This window comes from Lichenostomus cassidix, chromosome 2 (assembly GCF_008360975.1).
Source record: "Lichenostomus cassidix isolate B80296 chromosome 2, HeHo_3.0, whole genome shotgun sequence".
Lineage (NCBI taxonomy): Eukaryota > Metazoa > Chordata > Aves > Passeriformes > Meliphagidae > Lichenostomus > Lichenostomus cassidix.
In genome coordinates this window covers 132,229,570-132,256,451 of record NC_139482.1, presented here as the reverse complement: position 1 = coordinate 132,256,451, position 26,882 = coordinate 132,229,570, and the positions used below count along the sequence as shown (strand labels likewise).

The 26,882-nt window shown below is 33.8% G+C and overlaps 1 protein-coding gene across 13 annotated transcripts in view; it reads right to left on the bottom strand.

Moving 5' to 3' along the window:
* RIMS2 (regulating synaptic membrane exocytosis 2) overlaps positions 1 to 26,882 on the bottom strand; it is a 448,647-nt gene that overhangs the window by 127,474 nt on the left and 294,291 nt on the right. For 6 of the 13 annotated variants that reach the window (XM_085053373.1, XM_085053379.1, XM_085053374.1 and 3 more), the window contains 2 exons: positions 6,008 to 6,187; positions 4,772 to 4,881 (listed from right to left, as the gene is read on the bottom strand). In XM_085053373.1, the coding sequence (XP_084909499.1) occupies positions 4,772 to 4,881; positions 6,008 to 6,187 (290 nt within the window). Of the gene's footprint in view, positions 1 to 3,919; positions 3,953 to 4,771; positions 4,882 to 6,007; positions 6,188 to 7,648; positions 7,721 to 14,014; positions 14,078 to 16,498; positions 16,565 to 20,198; positions 20,307 to 20,906; positions 20,973 to 26,882 lie in introns of all 13 variants that reach the window. The other 7 variants (XM_085053372.1, XM_085053378.1, XM_085053381.1 and 4 more) reach the window with 5 other exon arrangements.

The following is a 26,882-nucleotide window of genomic DNA, read 5'->3' as shown; positions in this document are numbered from 1 at the left end:
AAAGAACTTGTGTTCTGAATGATAAAACATTTTTAAATAAACAGCATGTACTTCTGTCAATAGTGTCTGTGTTTTCCTAACATCAGAATATCTCGTAGCTTCCATTCCAGACTGCAGGAGTTGCAACAGTACATTGTCACTATACAGCTGTCGTTTTTGGAGATCTGAGACTGCATCTGAGAGTTATAAAAACTGGTTGATAGCTATCCCTGATTAAACCTAATCAAGTATTCCTGTTAATTCCATTCACATCTAATTTTATTCTGGAAAAAGATTAGCCACACCTGAAGTTAAGAGAGGGTAGTTAATCAGCATTAATGTCAAGCCTTAACAGGCTCTGAAATAACTTTCCCAAGACACAAGATTATTAGGAGATTGTATAATTAAAGTCTGTACCATAGAGCATAAATAGAAGGGCAAATCCTTACTGAGCTCTACTTATTTGTTAAATTTCTGAGAACTTCATTTCCAGATTTTAAGTTTTTATTACATCTGTTTGGCCTAACATGATTTTCTAGTTTTTATGGTTGGGCAGATGGTTGGGGGATTTCTTTTTTTTGTGGAAAGAAGAAAGAAAGAGATATGTTTATTATGAGAAGGAAAAGTAAAAATCTATATTAGGAAAAAATACTCTCTCTCTGATTAATAATTAACAATGAACTGAAAGGGTGAATACTGAATACTTTCACTTTATGGTGTTCCATTCTAATTAGCAGCAAAGAGTCAGTGATTTCATCCTTCTGCCAAGGCAAGTAAGAACAAAGAAATACATTATAGCCACATATAAATGAAAAAAATCATGTTTAACCCTTAAGAACTATAAATACTGCAATACTCACTTCTTGTCGATAGCACAAAAAATACAGAACACTGAAGAGTACAATCGACATTTCAGCACTAAAACCAAGTTCAATTTAAAAATACTGTTTTTCTACAAATATTCACTTAAACAGGGTATCTCCACCTATCTCTAGCATAATTTAAAAATATACAAGCAAAAGTTTTACTGAAAAAAAATCTTCTGGCATTTCAGTAGTGAAAATTTGGTAAAACCTTATGTGGTCTCAGACATCTTTTCAGAACAATTTTCTAGCCACCTAACATGAAAATATACTAACCTAATAAAGTCTAAAGCGAAATACAAACTGCCTAGATGCTAAGGTATACCCTGGGTAGATAAGATAATCATATGCTTTTCAGAAATACCCAGTCTTTCTTCAGTACAGGGAAATATGATACTGAAAGCAACACAGCAGTGAAAAGGTAAGAAATTAGCAAAAATCTCATGACCATAAAAGGCTGTAAATGCAACATAACTAAGGATATTGTATGTTCTTCTGAGCATGTGGGACACTGATAAAAATATGTTTGGGTCAATACATTACAGATAGGAATGGTCCTCCTTAGCTAATCCCAGGTACCTTTCTTAAAAGCAAAACTCTTGGGCTATTTTGAAATAAAATATTCAAGAGGCACCTACATGTCCTGGAGCAAAAACTCCCAACCACATAACACAGTTCACGGATCTAAATCTAACTCAAATCAATGTATTTTAATTCTGATCCTAACTTGGAAAGCAATTACCCAGAGGGTTGGTTTTTTTCCCTGTATATTCCTTCCCTTCCATTTCTTGTCACACAGCCATAAGCACACCATATTCCACATTCTAGGGAGTGCCAACCTATAACAAAAAAATATTTCCAACAGCAAATTACTCCCTTCTCTCTATTTGAGTTCTGGCATTTCTACTACATTTAAAGAAAAGGTGTGCAGTTTCAACCTTGTAAGAAATAGAGATTATTCAAATGTATGCAGACTAAATGAGACCACTGTAGGAGTCAGTAACCGATAAATTTTTCCTTTTTTCTTTTCTCTTTTACAAAGCTGAGATGACTTCCAATTCATGGTTGTGTGTAAGCTATCTTTTACTAACTTTTTTTATCAGTTTGATTTTAACTCAATCTAGACACTAATAAAATCTTTGGTTTCAAAATACATACAGCTTAACCTCCACCACACATTTCCAGGCAATATAGAAACACCTCTCTCATTTGAGTCATGTTTTCTGTAGGACCAGAAAGGATAATCTGTGATAATATTTTTCACTATGGTCATATAGCCTTCCCAACAACACAGTCACGTTTTGATTATCTCCGGGGCTTAAAAAAACACATTGAAACCTACTCAAATATTGACAAAACTTTCAGGTTTAGTTGATGCTGTATTTGTTAAATAATAACATAAACTCCTTCTATGATAGTCAGTGTTTCCGATTGTAATAAATTTCAGTTTTCGTAACTGGTACTCCATTTGCTGAAAATAACTTTCCATAAAATTCAATTCTCCACAGTAAAAAGACTGCTATTAATCCTAATTACATTCTGTCACTGAATGAAGTTAGGTAATCTGCTGTTCTTGCAGAGCACTATTCTTTTTAAAGAAAATTATTACTCCCTTCAAAGAAAATGATTAGAAAATCCTAAAAAAGGATAGAAAAAGCCTCAAAGGAGAGCTCTATTGGTGTTAGAATATGAGCTCTTAATCCATGACAGAAAATTTCATAGAATACTCTATGAAAACTGTATCTATGGATTAGGTTTTTGAGAGTGTTTACCATCTTTATATGTGTAAATTCAATATGAGATGTGTCTAGTTACTGTATCTCAAGTCACTGATGATGACTGTATATTAGAACATCAACATCTGTGGATGTGGCAATTTTCCACAACCTAGATTTTCCAAAAGACAAAGGTAAAGGAAAATATTACTCAGTTTTTGAGTAAAACCAGAGTTCCTCAAGTCCCAGCAGTACTTACCAGAGGAAACAATTCTAGCACTCCTATAAAAAATAATTGTTTTATTGTATTTATTACATTTCTCTCTATAGAACCTATGATGTAAATAATAAGACTGCTACCCTCTCTAATCAAACACAGTAAAAATATGCATTACTTCACAATTGCTGCTCTAAGGAACTCACAGTCTAAATAGATATACTAAGCAAAGAGCAGGGAAGAATAGTAAAACATAAAAGCATATACAACGATGACAGCAAACATCATGTGATCAGATGTGATTATTTCCTGGAATATCTAAACTGTATTTCATATAAGCAATTCACAACACATAAGACAACAAAAAAATAATATAATAGACTGATGATCTGAGAAAACAAGAGTTTTCTATTCATGAGGTATTGTTTCCAAATGGAAATAAATACTGTAAACACTGGAAATACTAAATTAAAAAGTCTGATGAGACAAACACAGTAATTCTACATAAAGACCCTCAGTGGTATACCAAGGACTGCAATTGATATCTTGTGGCTTGCTATTAAGTAAATTAAATGGTTTTAATACTATAAAATATAAAGGGATTGAATTTTAAGCAAAAATATTGTAACTTCTTGAAAGACTATTTTAATTCAATTAAATTTTGTCCATATAATATTTGAAAATTACCTACTAATTCAGAAAATATGTCACACTATAACATATTTGCAATAAAAACTTATTCTGATAAAATGTATGGCTAACATTAAACCTGTCAAATAGCCTTAAGTGCTTATATTTAAACGTGTGCCTGTATATCTGCTAATCCTGGAAATGTACACATATTGCTGAAATGCTCTTATTTACCCTAGGGTAAATTCTTGGTCTTTAAAAATGGGTACGTGTCTAAGTACTTTTCTAATGACAATTATATTTAGATAGTATTATTTATATTGTCTTTTTTTCATGTAGAATCCTGTAAAATTGATGCGCCACAGGTCTAAAAATAAAGACTAAATCATTATAACAATAATTCTGACTATGTCTGTGCTATCAAGTAATATCAATTGCAGTTGGGTTTGTTTTTCCCTATACAGCCTCTGAAAAAGGCTTCCAGGTGAAAAACAAGCCCTTCTTTATGTACAGACCTTCAAAAGATTCTATCTCCTTGTCTCCATTGTCTACGGAAAGTCACGAAAACAAAACAAACAAAAAAAACAACAACAAAAAAAAAGGAACCAAAGCACAGGGGTTAAAAATAACAATTTTTTAAAAGATATAATATACATGTTCAGAAGGATTTTAAAAAAGGAGTGTATATGGCCACTTAGACTGATTTTGCATGGCACATCTAGTTACTAGAAACGGAAGGGTTTGCTAGCAAATGTATTTGCTATCAAAAATGGATTTATATACCTTTGTTTCTAAATATTTCGGAAAATGTCTCCATCAACCAGTGCTTTTAATAGACATTAAGATAAGCAAAATTACAGTACCAGGAAAATGTGAATAATGAAATATCTTTCTGACCTTTCCTATTTTAAAGATTATTTCCTGTCTTCTTGCTCTTCTTTTTCAAGATGCAGATGTTTAGTATTAGCAATCTGTAATACACTCCATGTGAACCCACAAGTGATCAACTAGGTTCCTCACTCCCAAAGGAGCCAGAATTTTGTCACTAGACAATATACTATGGATCATTTCCTGTGCCTGTTGAAGTCAATGACAAAGCATCTACTGAGTTCAAAAGGAACAGGATCATGCTAATAGTCCACCTCGTTTCATGTGCATTATACTGCTGATTATTCATTTCAGCCAAGAATGTTCTAGATATTAAAACATAATAGAAGAAAACACAGTACAAAATGCAATACCACTACCAAATCCTGATTCTGTACACAAAAACTCAAGCGATTTCAACTGTAATGGCAAAAGAAAAATAATAATCAACCTTCATAAGCAGTTTGGTAGCAGCATCACGGAGAAAACCATACACTTACTTCTCTCCAACGTCCCCTTTGGTGGGAGCTGCGGTAACTGCCTGCCCCTTCGCCCTACTACTGGAGTACTTGATGGACTTGTCTGGACAGACCCAGTTCGAGGATGTGACCTATGAGACACATATCAAAACAAACCACAACCATTAAATGACAATTTCATTCTTAAACATCATCAAGAACTGATAACACGACTAAATAAAACTTTACGTCACTTGGGACCCTTGCAGTCCCGGAGGGAAACTATTATCTCTTTTCAGAAAAAGACCTGATTAAAAAGAGAAATCTCTCCATATAAAGGAAGCCAAACTAAGGCTGAAGATGCTTCAATAAGCTGCTTCCATAAGATGCTTGTTCACACAGTCAAGACAGAAAATGTGTTGTGTGCATATTCATGTGCATATGGATATAATAGCCATGTACACATAAATTTATTCACAAGTCAAATTCAATTATCTTTACTCAGCTTGTATTTTCTTAAATTACCTTTGAGTGGCAATGAGATTACATGGATTTGTCTAAACAAGCTAATAAACTGAGGAAAGACGTTGATATTTGGCTCAGCTCTCACTGGGGATTTGATGATACTAATTGTAACTTCCAGAAAACAAAAGAATGTATTCTGCAGTTCTAAAATAAAGAGAGGCTTTCCTGAACATTATCTGGACCAAAATGTGCTCATTTTTTTATTGTATTATGGTTGTTCAAGCTACGAATAATGTATAGAAATCCTCAAAATATCAATCAGGGGTACTCAAACAGGAACAATACAGACTATGGCACAGTAAAATGTAGTCAGAGAAGATGGTGGTTAAAATGACAAATAATAGACAAAGTTAGTACAGTGCATCTAAAGAAACTTTTTTTTTAAAAAAATAGTTTCATTTGATGTTATGATGGTTGCTCCATAAGCAATGTCTGATGAACACAAATAATTTCTCATTCTGTAAGAGAAGAACATGATAGTTATGAGGTGCATTATGTGGAAACCATCCAGGATTCCTGACAAATGAGAAATCATAAACAAATGTAGTTAAATACTGTTAGCAAGCAATTTGCAATGGTAGCCACACCATTATATCCAGAGCAGAATATAAATAGTGTGTTCACACTGAAAGGGTTAGTATCTATTGCTAGTGATCAGCTAGGGATGAGGCGGTATCAATTAGCTACTGGGAAAATAAAATGGTGAGCTGGTGGGGCAGAAGGGATTTAGTCTGATTGATTTGTCTGTTTCACCTCGGTAAGGCAGGTGAAGGAGGGGCAGATCTTCCAGTCATTAATGAAGGCATCGACCTGATGAGGTTTGAGTCAGGACGCTCTGTGGATCGGGAGCGGGAGTTGGTCCGCTCTAGCACAGGACGTTGCTCTGTTGATCTGGATCTTTGATATGGCTGTCTATCTGCTGCTTCACAATTCCTGTAATGTTAGTCAAAAAGCAGCTCAGTTGAACTTTCACCTTTCTATTAATTATAAAATATGCTGCATGATACTGGTTTGGAGCAAGTCATTTTGTTATATACATTTTTAGTGGGAGCAAATTTTCTGAGATAACTTCTTCGTAACATACAGCTTTTTTACACGTATGATTTGACTTGCTCCATACTCTTGCTAAATGGGCTGAAATGTTTCCAGTGTCTCAGTAATGACTATCCATGCAATAGTCTGTTTCCTGACAATTTCTGGGTTACAATATTGTTATTTTGTCAATTAATATATCAACCTGGGAATAAAAGAGTAGCTGACATAATTGCGCAGTTTAATTGTGCATTATTCCTCATGTGAACAGATTTTTACAGATTGCATTATCTCCAGAGGTAGCACTCTTGTTTGTAGGATGTAGTCCACATTATAGATGTTATAATTACCATGTAGCACTGTTAACTGTTATTAGACTTGGGATGTCTGTCATAATATAGGCTAAGCTATAGTGATAGATTCATACGTGGTCCTCAGACTGTAACCGGTTGAAAATCTACATCATTGGTACTTACAGATGTTCCAACAACTAGACAAAAAATTGGTTTGTAATTAAAAAGTTCTTTTAACCCACAGCCTACAGAACTGTACCAAAACAGCAGTGAACACAGTTATTGTTAGAGATACAATGGGGAGAAATTAGACTGAGTAAAAGTGAATTTCTTGATCAAGCAGTCATATCTGCTACTATTTTAGGCAAATTATCAGGCTATTACTTTCAGAAGTTAATCAAGCCCCACCTTTTTTCACAATGTAATTGGTCTGTTTTCAATGAGTAATATTTGCTAGCAATATCTTCAAATACATTAAATCAAGACAATTTAAAAAGTAAAATCCATACCCTAATGGAGTTATTTATTAAAATCACACTCCTCCCAGCTCTCCTTGAGTAACTGAACAAATACAGAATACAAATGGGGAATGTGTACCCTTCAGGACTTTTCCTTGAGCGAAGTCATGCATTTTACAATGAAGTCAGTTAATACAATGAGTGGCTCGATGGTGATTAAGTGAAACAAGAAGTCAAATTTTAATTAGTATCAAAAAAGAGAGAGACATACCACAGCCTCATTATAGAGTTTTACGTTAGTAACAGCATTTTATTTCTAAAAGAATTGAAAAACAGTATAGTGGCTAACTTTGCTGAATGTGTTTATAAAACATTCATTAGAAGCAATATCTTTTCAGGCCTTCCATAAGGTCACAATTGGACTCCTAGTGCATATGAAGGAATTGCCACAGACAAATTCAGAATAATACCATACACCATGAACCTACATCTATAAGCTCCTAACAAGCAAACACACCACAACGAGACACATAAATGGTAATTGTAAGCTGAGGCACTAAAGACTGGAGGAAAAGTACAATGAGCCTGGCACAAAACCACAACAAAATTACCTCACTTCTTCTTCTATCAGTTCTGTTTCTGAATGGGAAGCTTCATCAGCAAAAACATCCACTGTCTCGCTTCTTTACATTGTTGACAGACAGAGAAACACAACCTTAGCTTTGATAGGAATGTTGTTTAGTTTTAAGTAACTGTTTAAGAGAGGTTTCAGTGTTATGAAGGTGAGAAAAGTGTCTGCCATGTGCATGATGGCAAGAAATGACCATAGAATACATTCTTTGACTATGGGAATAAATCTGGAGAAAAAGTATTTCTAAATTCAACAAAATTACAAAGAAGAATAATATTACGGTCTGGAAAACCCATCCTTATCTTGTTTATCCTCCAATTTAAGAAAATTAATGAGCCCACAGATACTTTTTTGGGTCTGTCAGTGAGTGGAGGACTGCTGGAATCGGCAATATGGTAAGAGTATGATTCCATATTCTATTTCTATTTCCTTCCAACAGCCAGTAGGACATACAGAGGAACAGGTGAGTGGCAAGCACATGCTTCCAATATAGATTTAATGAGAATTAAGGCTCCCACTTGTTACTCTTAAGGCCTCATTCTCTTTAGCTCCACAGGTATAAAAAGTAGTTTTTAGGATGTTGGGGGTCTGACCTATTGCCCAATTAGAAGGACGGAGGCATTTCTACCATTGGGATCAATACTGATGGCTTAGTGGGCAGGTGTTGTGTTCTGCATAACATCATGGAGCCTGTGTAGCTAACCACTATGCTAACAGACAAAGGCCTCAAAATTTCAATAGCTAATATAAATATTCAGTTTGCTACAATCTGCAGCAGGCATTTACTTCAAATGGAAAAACAGCCAGGAGTTCCCAGCAGTGAAGGAGAGGGTGGATTTTTGGTAAACTTTGTAAGCTTTGGCAATGCTGTTTTATAGACTAAAGGATTTGAAGATTAAGTTGAATCCTGAGGTTAAACTGAGTTGTCACCCTCAGGTTCCAGGCTACAGGCTGCAATCCTCTCAATAGCCACTGCAGCACATGAAGGGCTGTTTCAAGTGCACAGTCTTCCACTTGAGAGCTTCACTTTGTGGTTTTACATCATACACATATAAAGAACAATTCAGAAAATAATTTTACTGTCTAACCTTCTTCCTGACTTATTATTTCATCTGTTTAACAGTAAACACATGTGCTATGTGATCCCAGTCTTCCGAAACTATCCATTTTATAGAAATACTCTCATTCAAATAACCTGCTTGGGCAATGAAACTCCTCCATAATCTGTGTAAGCAAGTATGCATTAATATGAAAATCCAGCCATAATTATGGGAGGAAGTTAAATTAAAAACAGAAGTTTCTAACTTTTCAGATATCATTCTTAAAGACTTATGCTTACAAATTGTCTAGACTAAACTTCCTTCTTTTGTCATTACAAATCATCATACAAAGTACTAATTTTTAAAGAAGGAAATACGGTAGTCTTAGTTAAACTATTCAACAGCCATATGATATTTTAATGTACCCTAGCACTGTTTATCTTTGCTAACTTCTCATTATGAAAATACAGTTAATGAAATGTCAAATAATGACCTCCTCCATTCAGTACTGCCTATTATAGTACCCTTCTACCTTTGCTAGGGAAGACAGGCATGGTAGATGGCCTATTTGCTTGTCAAAGTCTGCAAGACTGATAAGCATAACTCTCCCGTACATTGAGGAAAAGGAACAGCAGTGCTTGCTTCTAAACCAGGCAAGCCAATCTCTATGACACTGTTTGAGCTCTCTGTAAGTCACTACACAGAAAGCTCTGTGGGTATTCACAGCATAACTTCATATTCCAAACCCATCAAATATTAGAACTGGAATCTAGTATTATTTAGGTACCACTGTAAACTCTAGTTTTTACAGTACTTAACCAAAGGTGCTACCAAATTTTATTTTATATACAGATTTATCTTCATTGTTCTATATACATATACTGGAAATTTCGAATGTTAACTCTTTTCCCAATGAAGAAAATAATAATTTCTGATTTTTAATTTTTCAGATTTGTTACTTTTCTTAAAAAATAAAAATTATTTTCAACAAATTATTATAGTTATTGATCTAGACTCATGTATAGAGAAAGCTTTATGAAAGATGAACATTTTCCAACAGTAAGCAATTTTAACAGCTTAAAAAACAAATAGAACTTACTTTTTCCCCAAAATGACTGAAAACAATTTATTTGAAAGCCCATGTTAAATTCTTTACTCTGTACAAGCTATGAGATCATGCCAATCACAATTTTAGCATTACATTTTAATTGTAACAAAAAACTGAAGAAATAAAAATAGAATTGTTGTAGGATTACACTACACTACAATTCAGCTCCTAGTGCACCTTTTTAATCTAGAAACACTGAGCACAGAACAAGAAAAATACAACACTACACTTTCTAGTTATCATAATTTCAAACTCCAGCTAATATACAATGGCAATACCTGTCAGTGTCTGTGGATGGCTGCTGGATTTCAATCCTTGGACATATTATTCTTCTACTAGCTATGGGAACTTTGCTGTTTAGTCACAGACACAAGATCCTCTGTTAGCATAACATAGATAAACATGTCTACAAACAACTGAGATTTCTAGTACCAAGCAAACTTAAATTTGAGTCATAAATATTGGAATGATAAATGGAAGGAGAAATATACTGTCAAATATCAAGATAAACTGGTGACAGGTTATCTCACCAAATAACTCATCTATGCTCATAAAGGAACTTAATATAAAATTATGTGCTGCTATGGTTTTTAAAAGACAGGAATGTAAAGCTTTTAGGTATTCTGGCTTAAAAAAAAAGTAAAGCAAGATATTTTTGTTGCAGTAATATTCCATAATGTTTTCTATATATGTAACATATATACACACATACACACACACAAACACACATATACACACATGCATACATCCACTGATATGATCTAGTCACATGCATGTTACCCTGTAGTGTATATATAATAATTACTGGTGTACCTCCATGCCAGTGACAGGCATGATTAAACTGTAACATGCTAGCATCTGAACTATTCTACCGACTCAGCTAAGCAAAGAAGAGAATTCTGCTATGATCCCAGACACGTTGTGCTCCACATTCCTACGTTCTGCTACAGCTACAGAAATTCAGTTGCTTACAGCCTGCTCATGTAACTGGACATGGCACTGCAGTCACTTTGGTGACTCCGTTGTTACATATCTAATCATGCTAACACATGGCATGGTACAAGTATAAAAATGGTTAAGAAAAGCACATTTATCTATACTTGTTGAGATTTACTTTCCAAAATATGTTTCATCATTAATATATTTGCTGAGGAATAGAAAAGCCCTGCTTTAAATATAGAGTTGGAGCATACAGGGTTTTTTTCCAATGTTTTTTCCAACCCAGATTAGTTTATGATTCCATGGATGCAATAGAGGTTTATAATAGCTATTACAATCAAATACCAATAAAATCAATAATCCTGGAACAATTAAGACTGAAATGATATGCATTTCATATCCTTTTTATCTGTATGTCCTAGGTTGCAATATAGATGTAGTTAGGTATTCTATTACCACCAGCTGTGGGCCGTTAGCTGTTATCACCTGCTAATGACCCACTTCGGATGGCAGGCAATGGGCCATCAGGGACCCACCGTGTGACTCATGGACTTATCCCATTGTGGGATGCTCTGCCCAGGAGGGAGGAACCAGGTGTTCCCATCTGGATATAACCTGGCCTTGGAACTGTCTGAGCTAGCCCTGTCTACTGGGTTCCCAGAGGACGAGAGCTACCACTGGATCTTCAGCTGGAGACTAGACCTTCACAGGATCACCGCTTCAACTGGACTACTTCAGTTGGACTGCTACTACCACCCTAACAGGGTGTTAGGTTGTATCTGACTTTGTCAGTGCTTTTTCCTTGTATTATTTCACTTATTTTTAATTTTAATCTTGACTTGTTATCTCCCACTGGTTTGTTTTCAAACCAATACACTGTAAAAAAATCTGGTTTTTTGCTTCTGGTTTATTTAGTGAATTGAAGAATTTATTGCTTCTGGTACTTGCAATGTACATTTTCACTTATATAGCCAGTTGTCTTATATAGTGTCTTGTATTTTGCCAACTACTTCTATCAGCTTCTTTAATACAGACCCTCAATTGACACATATAAAAGAATCACCCTGCAGGAATATGCATCTCTGTGTTCATGAGATGACTCACTGAAGATCATGATAAAGCTGATTAGGATTCAAAAACTGGGAATTCAAGATTCTCAAAGATGAGAGATTAAATCCTCTCCTTCACCTATCTCAGTTTTATAACTGAATCTACTGCAGTGATTCTCTCCAGATAATAATCTAAGCTTCCATAAAAGTACTGGAAATATTCCAATGTGTAACACTCTGAGCTTTATATTATAAATTTATTCCACAGTTTTTCCCATTTCAGAACACAATATTTTACCTACTCAACTTGAATGTTATATCATAATGTATGAGCCAAACCAGGAATATTCACAGGTTTTAATTAACATGTATTTCATGACTGAAGCACAGTAGTATACAAGAAAATGCATAGGGAATCTTGAGAGGGAAGCAATGAAAAAGAAGACTTTACTAGTAGGGTTGAATGTTCAAATGCAGTTCAGCAGAGCACCTAGACTGTAGACTAATCAATTAAAGTAATTGTAGGTTTAAAACTAAGCACATACTTAAATATGCTTTTGTAAAGTGCAGTACTAAATGCAAAATACGAAAAGTACTTGGTTCTTGAAGGATTTTTTTGGATTTTTTCCTCAAATCTTAAATATAACTATTTCTATTTGGCACATGTATACATAGTTGGCTTATTTTTTCTTCAGTGACATTTTTAAACACCAATAATATGGCAGACATTTAATTAGCAAATTAACAAAACCAGAGTTGTAACTGTGCAGTTATTGTGTATACATACTGCAGCTACATTTTTCTCTTCTCAGCTTTTGGCAACAGACCTCTAATTCTGACTTCTCTGAAACAGAGAGTTTTGTCTCTTGATGAGAGCAGGATTTCAACCAGGTAATTCCAACAGGAGGAGGTATGTAAGACTTTGATTATCTTTTAAGTTCTTAAATTACAAATGAGCAAAATACCATACAATTTCTGTTAAAGGCATTATCAAAATCCATTTATCTTAACAGAATCTGATCCATTTCAGTAGTCTTTATTCTATTAAAGTATTTTCTATGCCTTATGATTTACTTAAAACTCATAATGGTTCACAACAAATGTTTTCATCTTTTATTTCTTTTGCCAAATATTTTTGGAAGTAAATTTAAATGGAGACAGAGAATAGTAAAAAATAAGTTTATTTTTCAAGGTACAAGTCTATTTTTATTTACCCCTGATATTTACCTATGTTAGCACCTATTCAGGACTAAAAGTAAAAAAAGAGAAGTAAGCCAGGACTCTTTCATGTGACAATCAAAAGCAAAAGTTTTAGTTGCACTAAGCACTTTTCAGCCTTTTTAAATGCTGTTCATTTTCAGTATGCTTGGGCAGTTTCCAGGATCAAGCAATAAGGATGGCCCTTGCTGTACACTTAAACATGAAGAGTCAATGAACTGTGGTTCAAAAAGCTAAAGAAGATATATGGTCTCAAGTCTCTGCGACTGCACTAATGTTTAACCAAAAGACCCTCACAAGTCCCTCCTCTCTAGAGAAGAGAAAAGCCTGTATAAAAATATTGACAGATTAATTCTGGGTTTTATCAATTTTTTTCAGTTTCAATTTAACAGTCACTTATGTTCTCCTCTGTTCACATTCACAAAGGAAGCAAGTAAAAATAAAATTCTTGCAAGAGCAAGAAGGAATTAAGGGGGAAGCAGTAAAGTCAACGAACTAAAAGCAAGGAAAATTTTTGTGCTTTCTTGATCAGAAGCCAGCTACAACTGGGAAGAACTAAAGATTGCAAGGCACACAGCACTTTGCATGGGATATGCATCAATCACAAAGAAAGATAGGTTAGACAGATAGACCTGGGATTATTTCTAAAAGTAAAAAGTATTAGGTCTCAAAGACACATTCCCCAACATTGTGAATGTAGGCAGGTATTATCAGTAAAAAAGCCCTTTTTCATTAAAGCGGCCCTGAACAGTGAGAACATGTTTTAAAAATAGTTCAAATATAATTAATGTTCTTTTTCTATTTGTAACTGAATAAAACAGTTTAATCGCTGATAAAGGACTAGAACTAAGTGCCCTAGTTCTGAGTAAAGAAAGAAAGACATCAAGAAAAATACATTTATTAGGAATAAATATGGTACAATTATAAATGAACTCTTATAAAGATTAAAAATACATTTTAGTTTTATCTATAACACTTCACTCTTTACTTACCCATATTTTTCAGCTGAACCATTGACTATATGATCTGCCCATGAACTTGCACCATTGTACCACCTTTACAATGCAGTTAAAATAAAGAAATGTTATTGAAAAATTAGTATTATTATTATTATTAGCAGTCTAATTCATGTGATATGACCACTTCTCAACAAAATGGGAAGATTTCCAAATTATTTCAAATAATTTTGTACCTTTCATATTTTCTCTCAGGTATGAAGAAAACCAATTTTTTCAAAACCAAACACCAAGAAAATTATAGGATTTTTTTCCAGATACAATTTCTTTATTTCACCTCTAGTCTTTTTAGCAGTTTAGCCATGAATTTCAGTTCCATTAAGACTAATTATTCCCTTATCTTTAATATATAAATGTCTTCATGTTTTCAATGGCTATAGAGTTTGTGAAATAATTTACAAGTAATTGTGGCGATAAAACATTAAAAAAATAAGATTATATGCATTTATAGTTTAAAATATTGCTTTTAACTTCAAATCCAATTTTAATCTTTTTTTTTTCTATTTGTTAGGATAGTTGGGTTCTTACAGCTATTTAAGAAACAGAAGAAAATTCATTTCAATCAGATCAAACAATGAAAACTAATTAAATTTTGTAGTGGTATTATTATTCCAGGTACTGAAAAAGGGCTACACAAGCTTTTGCATCATCATTTCAGCAAATCAGTTGAAGACAACACACAATACATGTAGAAGTATTTTATCTTAAGAAGAACCACTGAGAAAACAAATAATGGGGGAGAAAACTGCTTTATGAAGCCAGGGGATAAACTGTTTATGTGCCATTACTCCAATATATTAAAACTAGATACAAATCATCCACCATTTGGTTAAGGAGTTTCAACTAAATCTCTGGAGTTTTGTACTTTCAGGATGTTGCCTAGGGTAAAGCCTTGGAAATTCTATGTTCACACTATTCAATGATTTCCATATCAGAAAATATCAAGGAACCATTATATTATCAATTGGGACAAAAATATTTCTTTATATGTCCTGAAAATACTGGCCATAGGTTGAAGGACAAACCTTTTAATGGCTTGACTACACTGACCCAAGAGTTTTCATGAATCTGTCCCTGGGAACCACAGCAGTATTTTTTGCTTGACTCCCTTTTCCCCAGACTTCTCATATTTCAGTCTCTGAGGGTTTGCAATATGTTTACCAGCTTAATAACTCCATATCTCCTGGTCATTATGTTGAGGGAAAACCATATGGGGTGCCATATATGTGAATGTCAATCAGCTGCCCTTGTTTCCTCTATATCAAATTGGATGATATGGAGAATGTATTTTTTTTTTTTTTTCATGGTTTATAGCCAGATCAATGGCTGGATGAAAGTCACTTTAGTTTAATCTAATTAAGTTTTAGATTAGATTTAGATTTCATCCAATATAAATTAGAAAACTGCTGGAGAATGACAGGTATGTCTTTACACCCTCCCTGATAATCCTTATCCTTGAAACTGAAGCCAGTCTCTCCAGTTAATCAGTATTTTAAATTAGATTTTTTTGGTAAAACTACTCTATTACAGACACCATAAATACATAAATATGGGTTTAAAACTGCAGTGCACTTTATTTTCTCTAAAATATGACTGTATCTATTCATAGCAATCAAATAAAAACAAAATTTCTTGCTATTAGTTAGGAAAAAATCCCTGCTTTACTTGTTCCCATAGCGTAGACAGAAATCAGACATTGACTTAAAAATGGACAGAAAAATATAAAACATCTAATTGTAAAGAGGGAGAGGAACATTGATTTGCTACTTTCTTCAGATCTCTTGTTCTTTTGGCTGAGCTCTTTAAACATGAAAGGTTATCAAATAATTATTTCCAGAGACATTCCAAAACTTTTCAGATTACATGTCAGATTTTAGTTATATTATGTTCACTTTGATACATTTATATGCATAACAAAATTTAGGAAGAACAGTAGTACTTTGGGTCCTAGTACAGCAAACGCACAAAATCAATTTGAAGACATTTGTTTAGTCCTGAAGTCAATGTGAGCAGCAACATGTTAAAAACTGAACACCTTCTTAAGCTATTCAAATTTTTGAAAGAACGCAATTGAGGACTTTAAATTGCCCTAGAATCACTCCTAGTGACCGAAAAGGTTAGCCACTAGAATTATGGTGCAGTTAAGTGAAGAAAAAGCCTTCAGTTGTACCTAAGCTCCTCTGTACTACTCACTTTTCCTCCCACACCTAATGAATAAAAAATGTTTCAAGTTAAGAATTATGCTTAAAAAAATCCAAAGTCAAATTAATGAAGGGCTACAAAGAAGATGAGGTACTTAAAACTATGGAGATTAGTTATTCTGTATTTAGAGAAATATGGCATAAAGTGCACTGTAAATTTAAATATCATTAGTCTAGGCCAATTAGAAATTTTAAACTACGCTTCATAAAAATTTATTACTCAACTTTTTATCTATTTTTACTATATAAATTAAAATACCTTTCAGGAGTATAGGCTGTGTCATCATAATATGAATTAGGCACTCTTCTCTCCTGCCTAGTCCTCCTGAATATGGAATAAATAGCACAGATATTTCAGACATTTTAAAGGGTGCTTTATTCATTATGTATTCCCTTACTGTATTATTAAGACGTGATGAAGATAGAACACATTTATCCACAGTTCAGCAGTATACTCTGAACATATATTTTTATATATATATATATATGGGTAATTTGAAACTTCTGCTTTCAAATTCTATTCAGAAATAATTAGCAACATATTAAGAACATTTGATCAATGCACATCTACTTCATATGAGTAAAAAGTTACATTGCCAGGAAACTAGTTGTTGAGCAACAGAGAAATGTCACCAAAAATAGATGATATGGATGTTTGAAAATTTCTGATGGGTAAAACAAAAGTCAGGGAAAAAATGGAAACAAAATCTAATTTCCTTAAGTGAAACAACAGAAATGCTGCCTGAAATAAACCTCACATTCTGCACAAAACATAGAACAACCAGCTTTTATGGACTTAAAAACACTAAGCTCAATGGCTAAGTAGAAAAAATAAATACCACACAATGTGGTGTTCTTGCTGATTGAGCTGAGCTCTGAGGTAGGTAAATTGAGAAAGAATTTCTTACAGTGCGGTTTGCAGCAGATTTTTATTTGGAATGAACTGCTAATCATTTTAAACATAAAGATAAGAACCTCAAGAACATTACTTTGTCATTGAGATCGTGTGTGTCAGCCAATTTAAAATGTGAATAAATTAGCCTGTATAACTCTATAGGATCCTGAATTGCATTTTACAAATAAAAGTGTAAGTAAAGCTCAACATGTCCAGCCTTGACGTCTTGTGTATATTCACTGTGAGTAGCTGCAGCAGTGTGAACTGATACCAGCTGGTGCTACCATGTTAACTATTACATTGAAGAGTCAAGGAAACTTGGGGTGGGTACTGGCTCTTGAGAAAACCCCAGGTCTTAATGGCTCTGAAGTCACTGAAGATGCACAGGTGCTTATTGCCTTTCTTAGACATTTGCTGAAGTATCTTGTTAATGCAATGCTGCTATTACTTTTGGGAGGGAAGGAGCTGGACTTCTTCAAACGAGGGGAACTATCAGAAAGATAAAATGGTGAAAACCACAGACTAAGAATGACCTCAGAAATTAAGGATTTTGATAATGTAAATGTGTCCTAGAACAGATAAGCTAAAGACTATCATATTTGATTAACAGTAACTGAAAAAACTTCAGCAGAGAAAAGATGAAAGAGAGCCAAGCAGTCACTCTGTGGGGGAAAATAAAAAGAGAAAAAAGTGCTAGAAGTGACCACAAGAGTTAATGGGCTGGCTGAGAATGATTACAAGGTAAGCAATGAAAGGAACCATGAATAACAAAGAAGGCAAGCAGTTTTGACCAATATATCTATATGATATATTTGCCTGCAGGACAAACTGACAGGTGGATTCAGAGTGACAGAAGATTAAAAACTCTCTGTCACAGATGCGAGACTCCTTCCTGAATGCTGGACTCCAGAGAACAACCTTCACTATTTTGATGAAGAGCAGAAACTGGAAAGTTGTTTCTTATGCTTAATAAAGTGAAAGACAGGAAGAGAGGTGTTTGCTTGGTATCAATAAGACATTGATTAAGAAGCTGGAATGAAGAAGACTGGAATAACCCCTTGGCCCACAAAATAATGTATTTTAGAGTAAGCATTGAACTGGATGAAAGTGTAAAGTAAAAGAGGAAATATTGTTTAAAGAGTAATTTTTCATATATTTAAAATAAAAATAATGGATAGGAAATTAGTGTTTTTCAATGTATAAAGAGAAACTGGGTAACAATTATGCTATAAATGGTCCTCAAATTGCTGTCAGGATACAGAAAGACTAAAAGGATGAAAAACTAAGAACTACGATTGCAACTGTGAGGTACTCAGAGGAGTTCACATTTGGTAAGATGACTCAAGTAACTTGAACACTAATGTTACTCCCAGACAGCCTGGATTCAAGAGGATCATAGAAACCAGGATCAGTTTCTAGGCCCAAGGAATCTCAAGGTACTGTTTTAACAGTGAGCTAGAAATATTCCACTTCATGTCGGATTTTCATTTCTGATCCCAGGAGGAATTAGCTTTAATAGCATTCTGTTCAATAAAGCCCTGGAAAAGATTTTCTCCATCTCAGTGCTTAAATCCCAGCTTTTTCATCTTTATGAAGTACTGTAACTTTTGCCCTTTATTTTCATTGATTTTACTTTATTTTTGAGAGATTAATTTCAGCAACAAAGATTAAGATTTACAAGTCAAGAACCTCAAAGTAAGACAATTTGAGAATAGCTCCAACTTTCACTAATATCAGAACAGTCACAGACATATCCAGCAATCTGAAATAGGTTCAGATAAACTAGTGCAAATGAGATTATAAATATAAGGCAAAAATTAGGGATATAAAAATTAAGTACTGAAATAGCATACAAATGAGCACATTTCATCACATATTTTCAGAAAACAAACCAAAAATGCCCCTCCTTCTCTAAGTTTCTACATGTGGGCAGAGCTATTTATACCCTTTCTCTGTATTAGGTTCCATGTAAAACAGCATCATTTCAAAACAAATGTTTCACTGTTTTCATATCTAACTAAATGTTTTCATATCTAACATATTGTAGCTTTGGAGAGTTTTTAAAAAGCAATATTTCTTTGGAAGGATTTTTCAGACCCTTTTTTCATTTCTGTACCCAAAAGTAAATTTACATTTACTTAAAAGCATGGTGACATGATCTGAATCCAGAGCAAACATTAATCTTCTTCTCAGAGGGACTCATATTCAGAAGGCAGCCACGGAGTTAATATATCAAGCATTCTTTACTTCTTGCTTTGGAAATTTTTACATGACCCCTCTTGAAAGCAATACCTATATCAACAATTATATCTCATCTGAAGTCACCACTTCCTTTTTGTTGGCTCACAGTTTTAGTTCAATATACTTTTTTCTATTTACACACAACTGCGTAAACTTTTTCCTGTTTTGCAAAATTTCTGAAAATATCTTAATTACAGTAGTACACCAGCATCTCTTAAAAGCCACTGTATTTCAAGCAGCAAATTATTTAATAGGAACTGTTATGGGTTCAACTTCTCTCTGACATATATTTCAGGTATAAATAGAAACTATGATGCTCTGCAATCATCCACAGGTATTTGGAATATACAAAAGTATTATTAAATTAAAGAATATACAGTATATAAATATATATAAGTTTACATAACTGTACACTTTTACTTTTTACTCTATTTTTCAGTTAAGCAAAATAGAAGATTTCAGAAAGACACTCTTTCTGTGTACTTTAAAATGGATAGGCTCTTACTTATTATTTCAAAGAGAATAATAAATGCTATAAGCACTCTGGAAAATTCCAGCAAAAATAAGGGTTATAAAAGACACAGACATATAATATCCATATAACCTAATTTAAAACTGGCTTCTCTGAAGCTATTTAGCATCTCTTGGGATTTACCCATAGCCCTGAGTAGTCAGTTTTAGATGCATACATACCCAGAGAATTATAAAACATATTCACTGTATGTTTTTATCTCTTAAAACATAGCTCACGTTCTCAGTTTGGAAATCAAACATGGCACTGTCAGTGTGGCAGAGCTAATGATATACTCCACATCAATTATACCTCTCAAGATCATAGTAAGCACCCTCAGAATAGGTACGGCACATCTTACGGGAGCGGAGTAATCTGATTGCATCTTCACAAAAGAGAGGATACATTGTTTGATCCTGGCTGCCAAAACACAATGGGTGAACACAATGAAAAGCAACAAAAAGATGAAACGAGGACAAAACAACATGAAAAGCAAGCAATGTCAGCAACAAAACAAAACAGTGGAACAGAACATGACTGGAACTTTAGTGAATTTTGCAAAACTACTTTTAAAAATGAAAGTATATTTGCTCACAGCTACAAGAGCGACAAGGCTATGAGAAAGATATCACACTCCAGTTTTATCAAAACCTTCAACACAGCCACACACATATGATTTTCTGTATATTAAAATCACAGTATTAGCAGATATTAGTGTTTGCTGATTTAAGTTATTATCTTTATTTACTTTCTAAAAGACATTAGAGTAATGTAAATAAAGCATCATCTTTGTGGACCATCAATTATAGACTATTGGCAGTGAGATAATATTCAAGAGAAACACAGGAAGAATTACCCATTTTTTGTGTGGACACTATATTAACAAATCTAATGATAATACTAACTCAATTTCTAAGTTTTCTACCACTATACACAAACAAATAAAACCAGAAGTGGACATGTAGGTACACAGAAGTACATGCATTATCCACACATAGTCACACAGAGGAAAACATATACCTGACATCCCTGTAATGGTGATCTGAGGACTGGGTGTACCGGGAACGAGGTAAAGTAACATAATGACTGAGGTGATGGCAGAAAGAAAAATACAGATATGAGACAATAAGATGGAGAAGGAATGATACACATGAAAAACCAGAAAATGTTACAATCTGAGAATACAGGAGCTACAAAACATTGTTTAAGAGCACCGAACATACTAACAAAATAATATGATACACGGTTCTAAAGATAAAATTATCTAGATGATTCACATATTTATTCTGAGAAGCCAGTGGGAGACTATGGATCAAGAAGATAGCTAAAATCTGGGACTTTCCACAGTATTTCAGTTAAGAAGAAAATATCCATACTGTCTGAAAGCAACTCAAGGAGTCATATTGCTTATTCCCTTGTTTGAAGGCAGTTATAACTTTAGTATGAATAATATCTTTGAAAGATGTTTACATATTGTGTCTGAAAAGCTACCATCATTGTGAAATCTGTCTCCACAGAGCCCCCGAGCTTTCCCATTTCTAAGTGTAAATTCTCCCAATGCTAATCAGATTGTGATAAAAGATGAATTTAGATGAAAGTGTTTAATTATTTAAGTAAATAATGAAGAGATATGACATCAGTAACATAATACGCAAAAAAGAAAAGTATTTCAAAATAATAAAACTAAGTTATTTGTCTTTTGTTTGTATTTTGAAACAATGTCAAAATTTATACATTTTAAACACATTTGTTACAACACTAGGTATTTTCCAATTATCAAAAATAGAAGAAAGTTATTTTATTTTTAATATAAATATATGCTCACAATGGAGGGAAAAGGGTTTGGAAAAGAGAGGGGTTTACCATTAACAAGGAGTTATTTACTATAGTTTCCCTGAAACTGGGGTATTTCAAAGGAAAGTCCAATCACAACAATCCACATTGGAAGTGTAAACTGACTTCACAAGAAACATGCCCTCGTAATCACAACCTCATGATTATCCTCCATTTTTATTTCTAGTATCTTAATTTGCATAAAATTAATGGTTTTCTAGGAATCAAACACATTGTTACCAGTAGATATACAACCTACACTTATTATATTTGCCTCTTTTGCATGAGTATAAAATGTACCATCATCCACGTGTAAATACTCCTTACATTAGGTCAATCATGTATAGTACAAAAGGTCTTTTTGTTAACTTCTTGTCAAACAAATGCAAAAGCAGAGTCATCACTACAAAAAACTAACTTAAATCCCTGATTATGCAATTTAATATTTGTAGTTTGTTACAAGAATGAAGAGCTGTACACAATTCAACAGAACTTAATTTGACATGATAGAGTGAAAATTTGAAGAAGGACTAATAATTATTATAATAGTCATAGACTTTCCACTGCAGGCTGCAAAAAACTACTAGTGTTTTTAAAGTAATGCACAGACCTAAGTATCAAAAGCAGTCTACCCATAACAGCCTGTCAGTCAGCATGCTGCCAGGAAACATTACAAAACATTTCATCATGTTCTTAACATTTTCTTTAGAATATATGCACACCCACAGGAAGAACAATCAAATAAAAATGCAGGAGTCTACCCCAGAGAAGCTAAATGCATGATGATGGCAAACAACTGCATACCTGCTTATTTTCTCCACTACATGGTGACATTCCCAGGCTATGTCCACATGAATATGCCTTTAAATGATTCAGATGCAACCCTCAAATTAACACCTCAAAACTCTTGCTCTAGTATTAATAAGCAATTAAGTGTTTCCAGCTGGTAGATGACATTTTAATTTTAACAATTCACTTTCCCTTTTATCGTTCCAGTGAATTGCTGACAAGTTTTCCTAGCAGTCTTTGAAAAATATATGACATCGATAAATACTATATATTTAACCATTATTTAAAAAGCAAAGCTTTAAACGAAACAAGGACTTCAGGTAGAACATGTGTCACAGAACAGGAATTTCACAGAAATGCAATTGCTATTTCTACGTCCATTATTGTTCTTACTGTCAATAAGGAGGAACAGCCCAGACTCTTCACTTATTTGTATGTGAATGAAACACCATCAGTTAATGCTCTGCTTAGGATTTCAGTCCTAACAACTTTTCATATTTCCACCGAACTACATTAATTGCCCAACTTTTAATATGAAGTTTTGTTCTAATACTTCCAGAAACTCAGAACTCCAGTGTTCTTACCAAGTTCTGGGCCCTTTTCTTGGGAATGTCTGGCAGGCAGCTCAACCTTTTCCCTTTTTTCTTTTTTTTTTAATTCAATTCAGGATTTCAGGTTCAGAGTAAGCTGGCATTTAGATACAACCACTTATACATTTTGAGAGCAATAGCTTTTAACAAGTTTAAAATAAACTTCCTCATCATTCAGAACTTTGCTTATCTATATATAGGAGTGGGGTAAGCTTGAGTTTATACTTGACCTGATCCTCTGGAATTACTGGCTATTCATACTTTTCCTTTTTTTATCGGAGGCCACATTAATCATGCTATCTAATTCTTAATAGAATCATATAATCACTCTCTAAGATCACCAAACTCAACCTTTGACCAAATACCACCATGTCCACTAAACTATATTGTAAAGTGCTACTTCTACTCATTCCTTGGACACTTCCAGGGATGGTGATTCCCCCATTTCCCTGGGGAGCATTTTCCAATGCATAGCCTCTCCTCTCTTTCAGTGAAGAAATATTTCTTAACATCCAACCTGAACCTCCCCTGGCACAGCTTGAGGCCATTTGCCCTTGTCTTGTCACTGGCTGCCTGAGGGAAGAGGCCAACCCTCACCTGGATACAACCTCAGTGCAGGTAGCTGTAGATAACAGATTACAATTTACTATAAAATATTCTTACAAGTGCAACACCAAAAATTAGCAGATTATGTCTGAATCAACTGAGAAGCAAAACCACAATTCTATCCATGAATCAACACAGTAACTTACAAGACTACAGAGCATTAATCATAAATAAAGAATATACAACCTAACAACATTTGTGCATTTCTGTAAAATCTCAAACGATATAACAATAATAATTATAGAGGTATTATTCATGTTAGCATGTGCCTGTGTCTGAGTATGGTTTCTATAGAAGCACAGTAATATTTACCATAAATATGCATGGTTAATCAAAAAGAAAGGAAAGGTCCATGCCACATCTGTATGAGGGAATGACTGACATCACATAGGTCAAACTATGCAGCTTGAGGCAGCAGATTTTCCTGCGCTTTATGTATTTCTACATGCAGAGCAAAATCCTTAAATGCCATCTTTCTTCTGAGCACCCAGCCAATACCACACTAGTTGTTTTTTTACTATTAAATATATTAATAAACACTTTCATGTATTTAGGTTAAAATAAATTCTTTATGCTTTTATAAATATGTTAGCAACACCAAAAATGCCTCTGACTTATTCTCAATTTCCAAAACTGAAACACACACCACTTTTATTTGGCTAGTACCCAGTGTAAACCACTTAAAATCATAGAGTAAATGTATCATAATATAGTAAAAACATAAAGTTTCACATTGCCTAAGTGCATAAGAACTCCAGTAATGTTCCAGATCTCCATCTAAATTAAATATGCAATTTGAGCTGTTACTGAAAATCATGACCCCATATGCACATATAGATGGGAATGCTCAGAAGACCATGGAGACATGAACAAAATTTAGACATATCAGATTTTTAGAATGACCAAAGAACACAAGGGAACCTTTTTTTCTTTTTTTTGTAACCTTGATTTAGATTTCTAGCCTCTTATCACACATTCCCTACTTCCTACATTATAGTAGTCCATGGCAGAAGTATGTCAAATGATGGTATGGTAAAATGCACATAATAACCCGCATGCTCACAGATTTACGAAACATTACCTCTTTTGTTACAATAGCATAGACAGAAAATTTGCAGCAAAAACTCATTTTACTTATATTAAAATAATAAAGTTAGTCTAATAAGGCAGCATTATAGATTTTGCAACATGACCATTACTATACACACACATACCACCACCCCCTTCCACATCCCTGTATCAGGTGAAAAGAGATTTCCACTATTCTGACAAGATTCCAGATACATAGGTAAACAGAATAACTCTCCTTTTTTTTTCAAAGTGAACAGAAAATTACTCAAAATTTTTCTGATATTGCTTGCCTATTTTTCTATTTTCTTACATATTCATAAAAATTCAATGAACCATTAGAGTAAGAAAACAGAAATCAGTGATTCAACAACTGATTAGATTGCCTAATTGGAAGTACTTTGTATCCAGGAACAGGCTTAACATACCAGAAGAGTCTCAGAAGCACACTTGAAAACACTCACACACTGAGTGCCTCACTTGAGCCTCGTGGAATACCTTTCTGTTCTTCCTATACAAGGGGAGTTTAACCTGTTCTCTACTGCTTGGGATATTTTATTTCATAGTAAAGAGGCATTTAGGAGATAATTTATTCCTTCAATTTTCATTCTCTATTACCAGGTCCTAAAATTTTATTGACGTTCCAACTTTCCTACTAGAGTGGGAATTAGACTCCCAAGTGTTCCTGCGGAAAGGCTGAAGTACTGGAGTATTATTACATTCTTGGGCTTATTGGAATATCCATCAATAATTCTGAATGCAAAACAAGACTTTGTGTTCCTTTCTGTTACAGCCTGCATAAATGTAACTCGGTTGACACAAGAAATTTTTCTCATCCTATCACTGTTTATTTATTGCCATATTCAGCTTTTTGCAGTGTATTATCTGATTCCAATTAAAATAATATATTCTATCATTGGCAAGAGTATTATTCTCTGTTTTTAGTAACACTCCTTTACATTTTTTGACTGAAATAATAAATTAAATGTATGACAAGTATAAGATTATTTTAACTGTTAAAAAATAAACCTAATTTTTAACTTGTATTAATTTGCCCTTAACCAACTACTCCCAAAATTCTCAAGTTACAATTTTCTGAAAAACTAGAAATGTGATAAAATAGAAATTAGCTTAATCAGACTGCAGAGTAAGAAACAGGTGGTTCTTTGGGTTGATTAGCTGGAAATTTAGCAGGGAAAGAGACAGTGAAAGTTGTAGAAAAGAGAAAGCTGCCATACAAAATGTATGGAAAGTACTGTGGGAAGGAATTAAGTAAAAAATTGTGCTTGGGATGAAATTGGCTGTGAGGTTGATCACAGAATTGCTCAAGGGAAAAGGGGACAGGAACTACTAAAATGATGTGGGTGCAGAGAAAAGGCATGTGCTATACTCCCTATTAGCAGCTTCTTCATTTCAACAATGGAAATCAACCACTACAACTAGTTACTTTTTCCAGAGTCCTATTATACCATTCTATAATATAATATTTTAATCTGAATAAAGCAATAATTAATGTTCTCTGTGGTAGAATGTTTTCCATGCTGCTTCCTAAACATCTGGCAAATCACACCAACAAACTCTGTAAATAAAATGTGAAGTCAAGCTCTTAACTCTTACAAAATGTCAACTGCCCTTCAAGAATAATGGTTATGTATTACTGGTTATGTAATCTCCCCTGCTACATTTCATAGAAAATACTAATATAATGGTTTTATTTAATAGTTTGAGTTTTTTAAAGAAAAAAACCAGATTTTCTTTACTCATAAACATCAACAATTTTTCCACCAATAATGCTATGGATGCATTTTGTTACATCAGTTCTATAGAAATTTCTGCTAACCTCCTGGGATAAGATGAAATCCTAGAAATGTTCCAACTGATTGCAACTGACAGTTTGAAGAATTTAGTTGTGAAACAATAGCAATTACCAGCAGAGAATTTGTGAGCTGACACATATTCAGTCAAGATTACTTTCAATACGAAAATCAGTATTACATTATCACAGTGCTCTCCACACTGCATTTTAAATCATTGCTCCAAAGCTGTAACACTGAAGTCTTTTATGCATTTTATTCTGAGGAATGTATCTATGACTCTTGGTGGTGGTGGT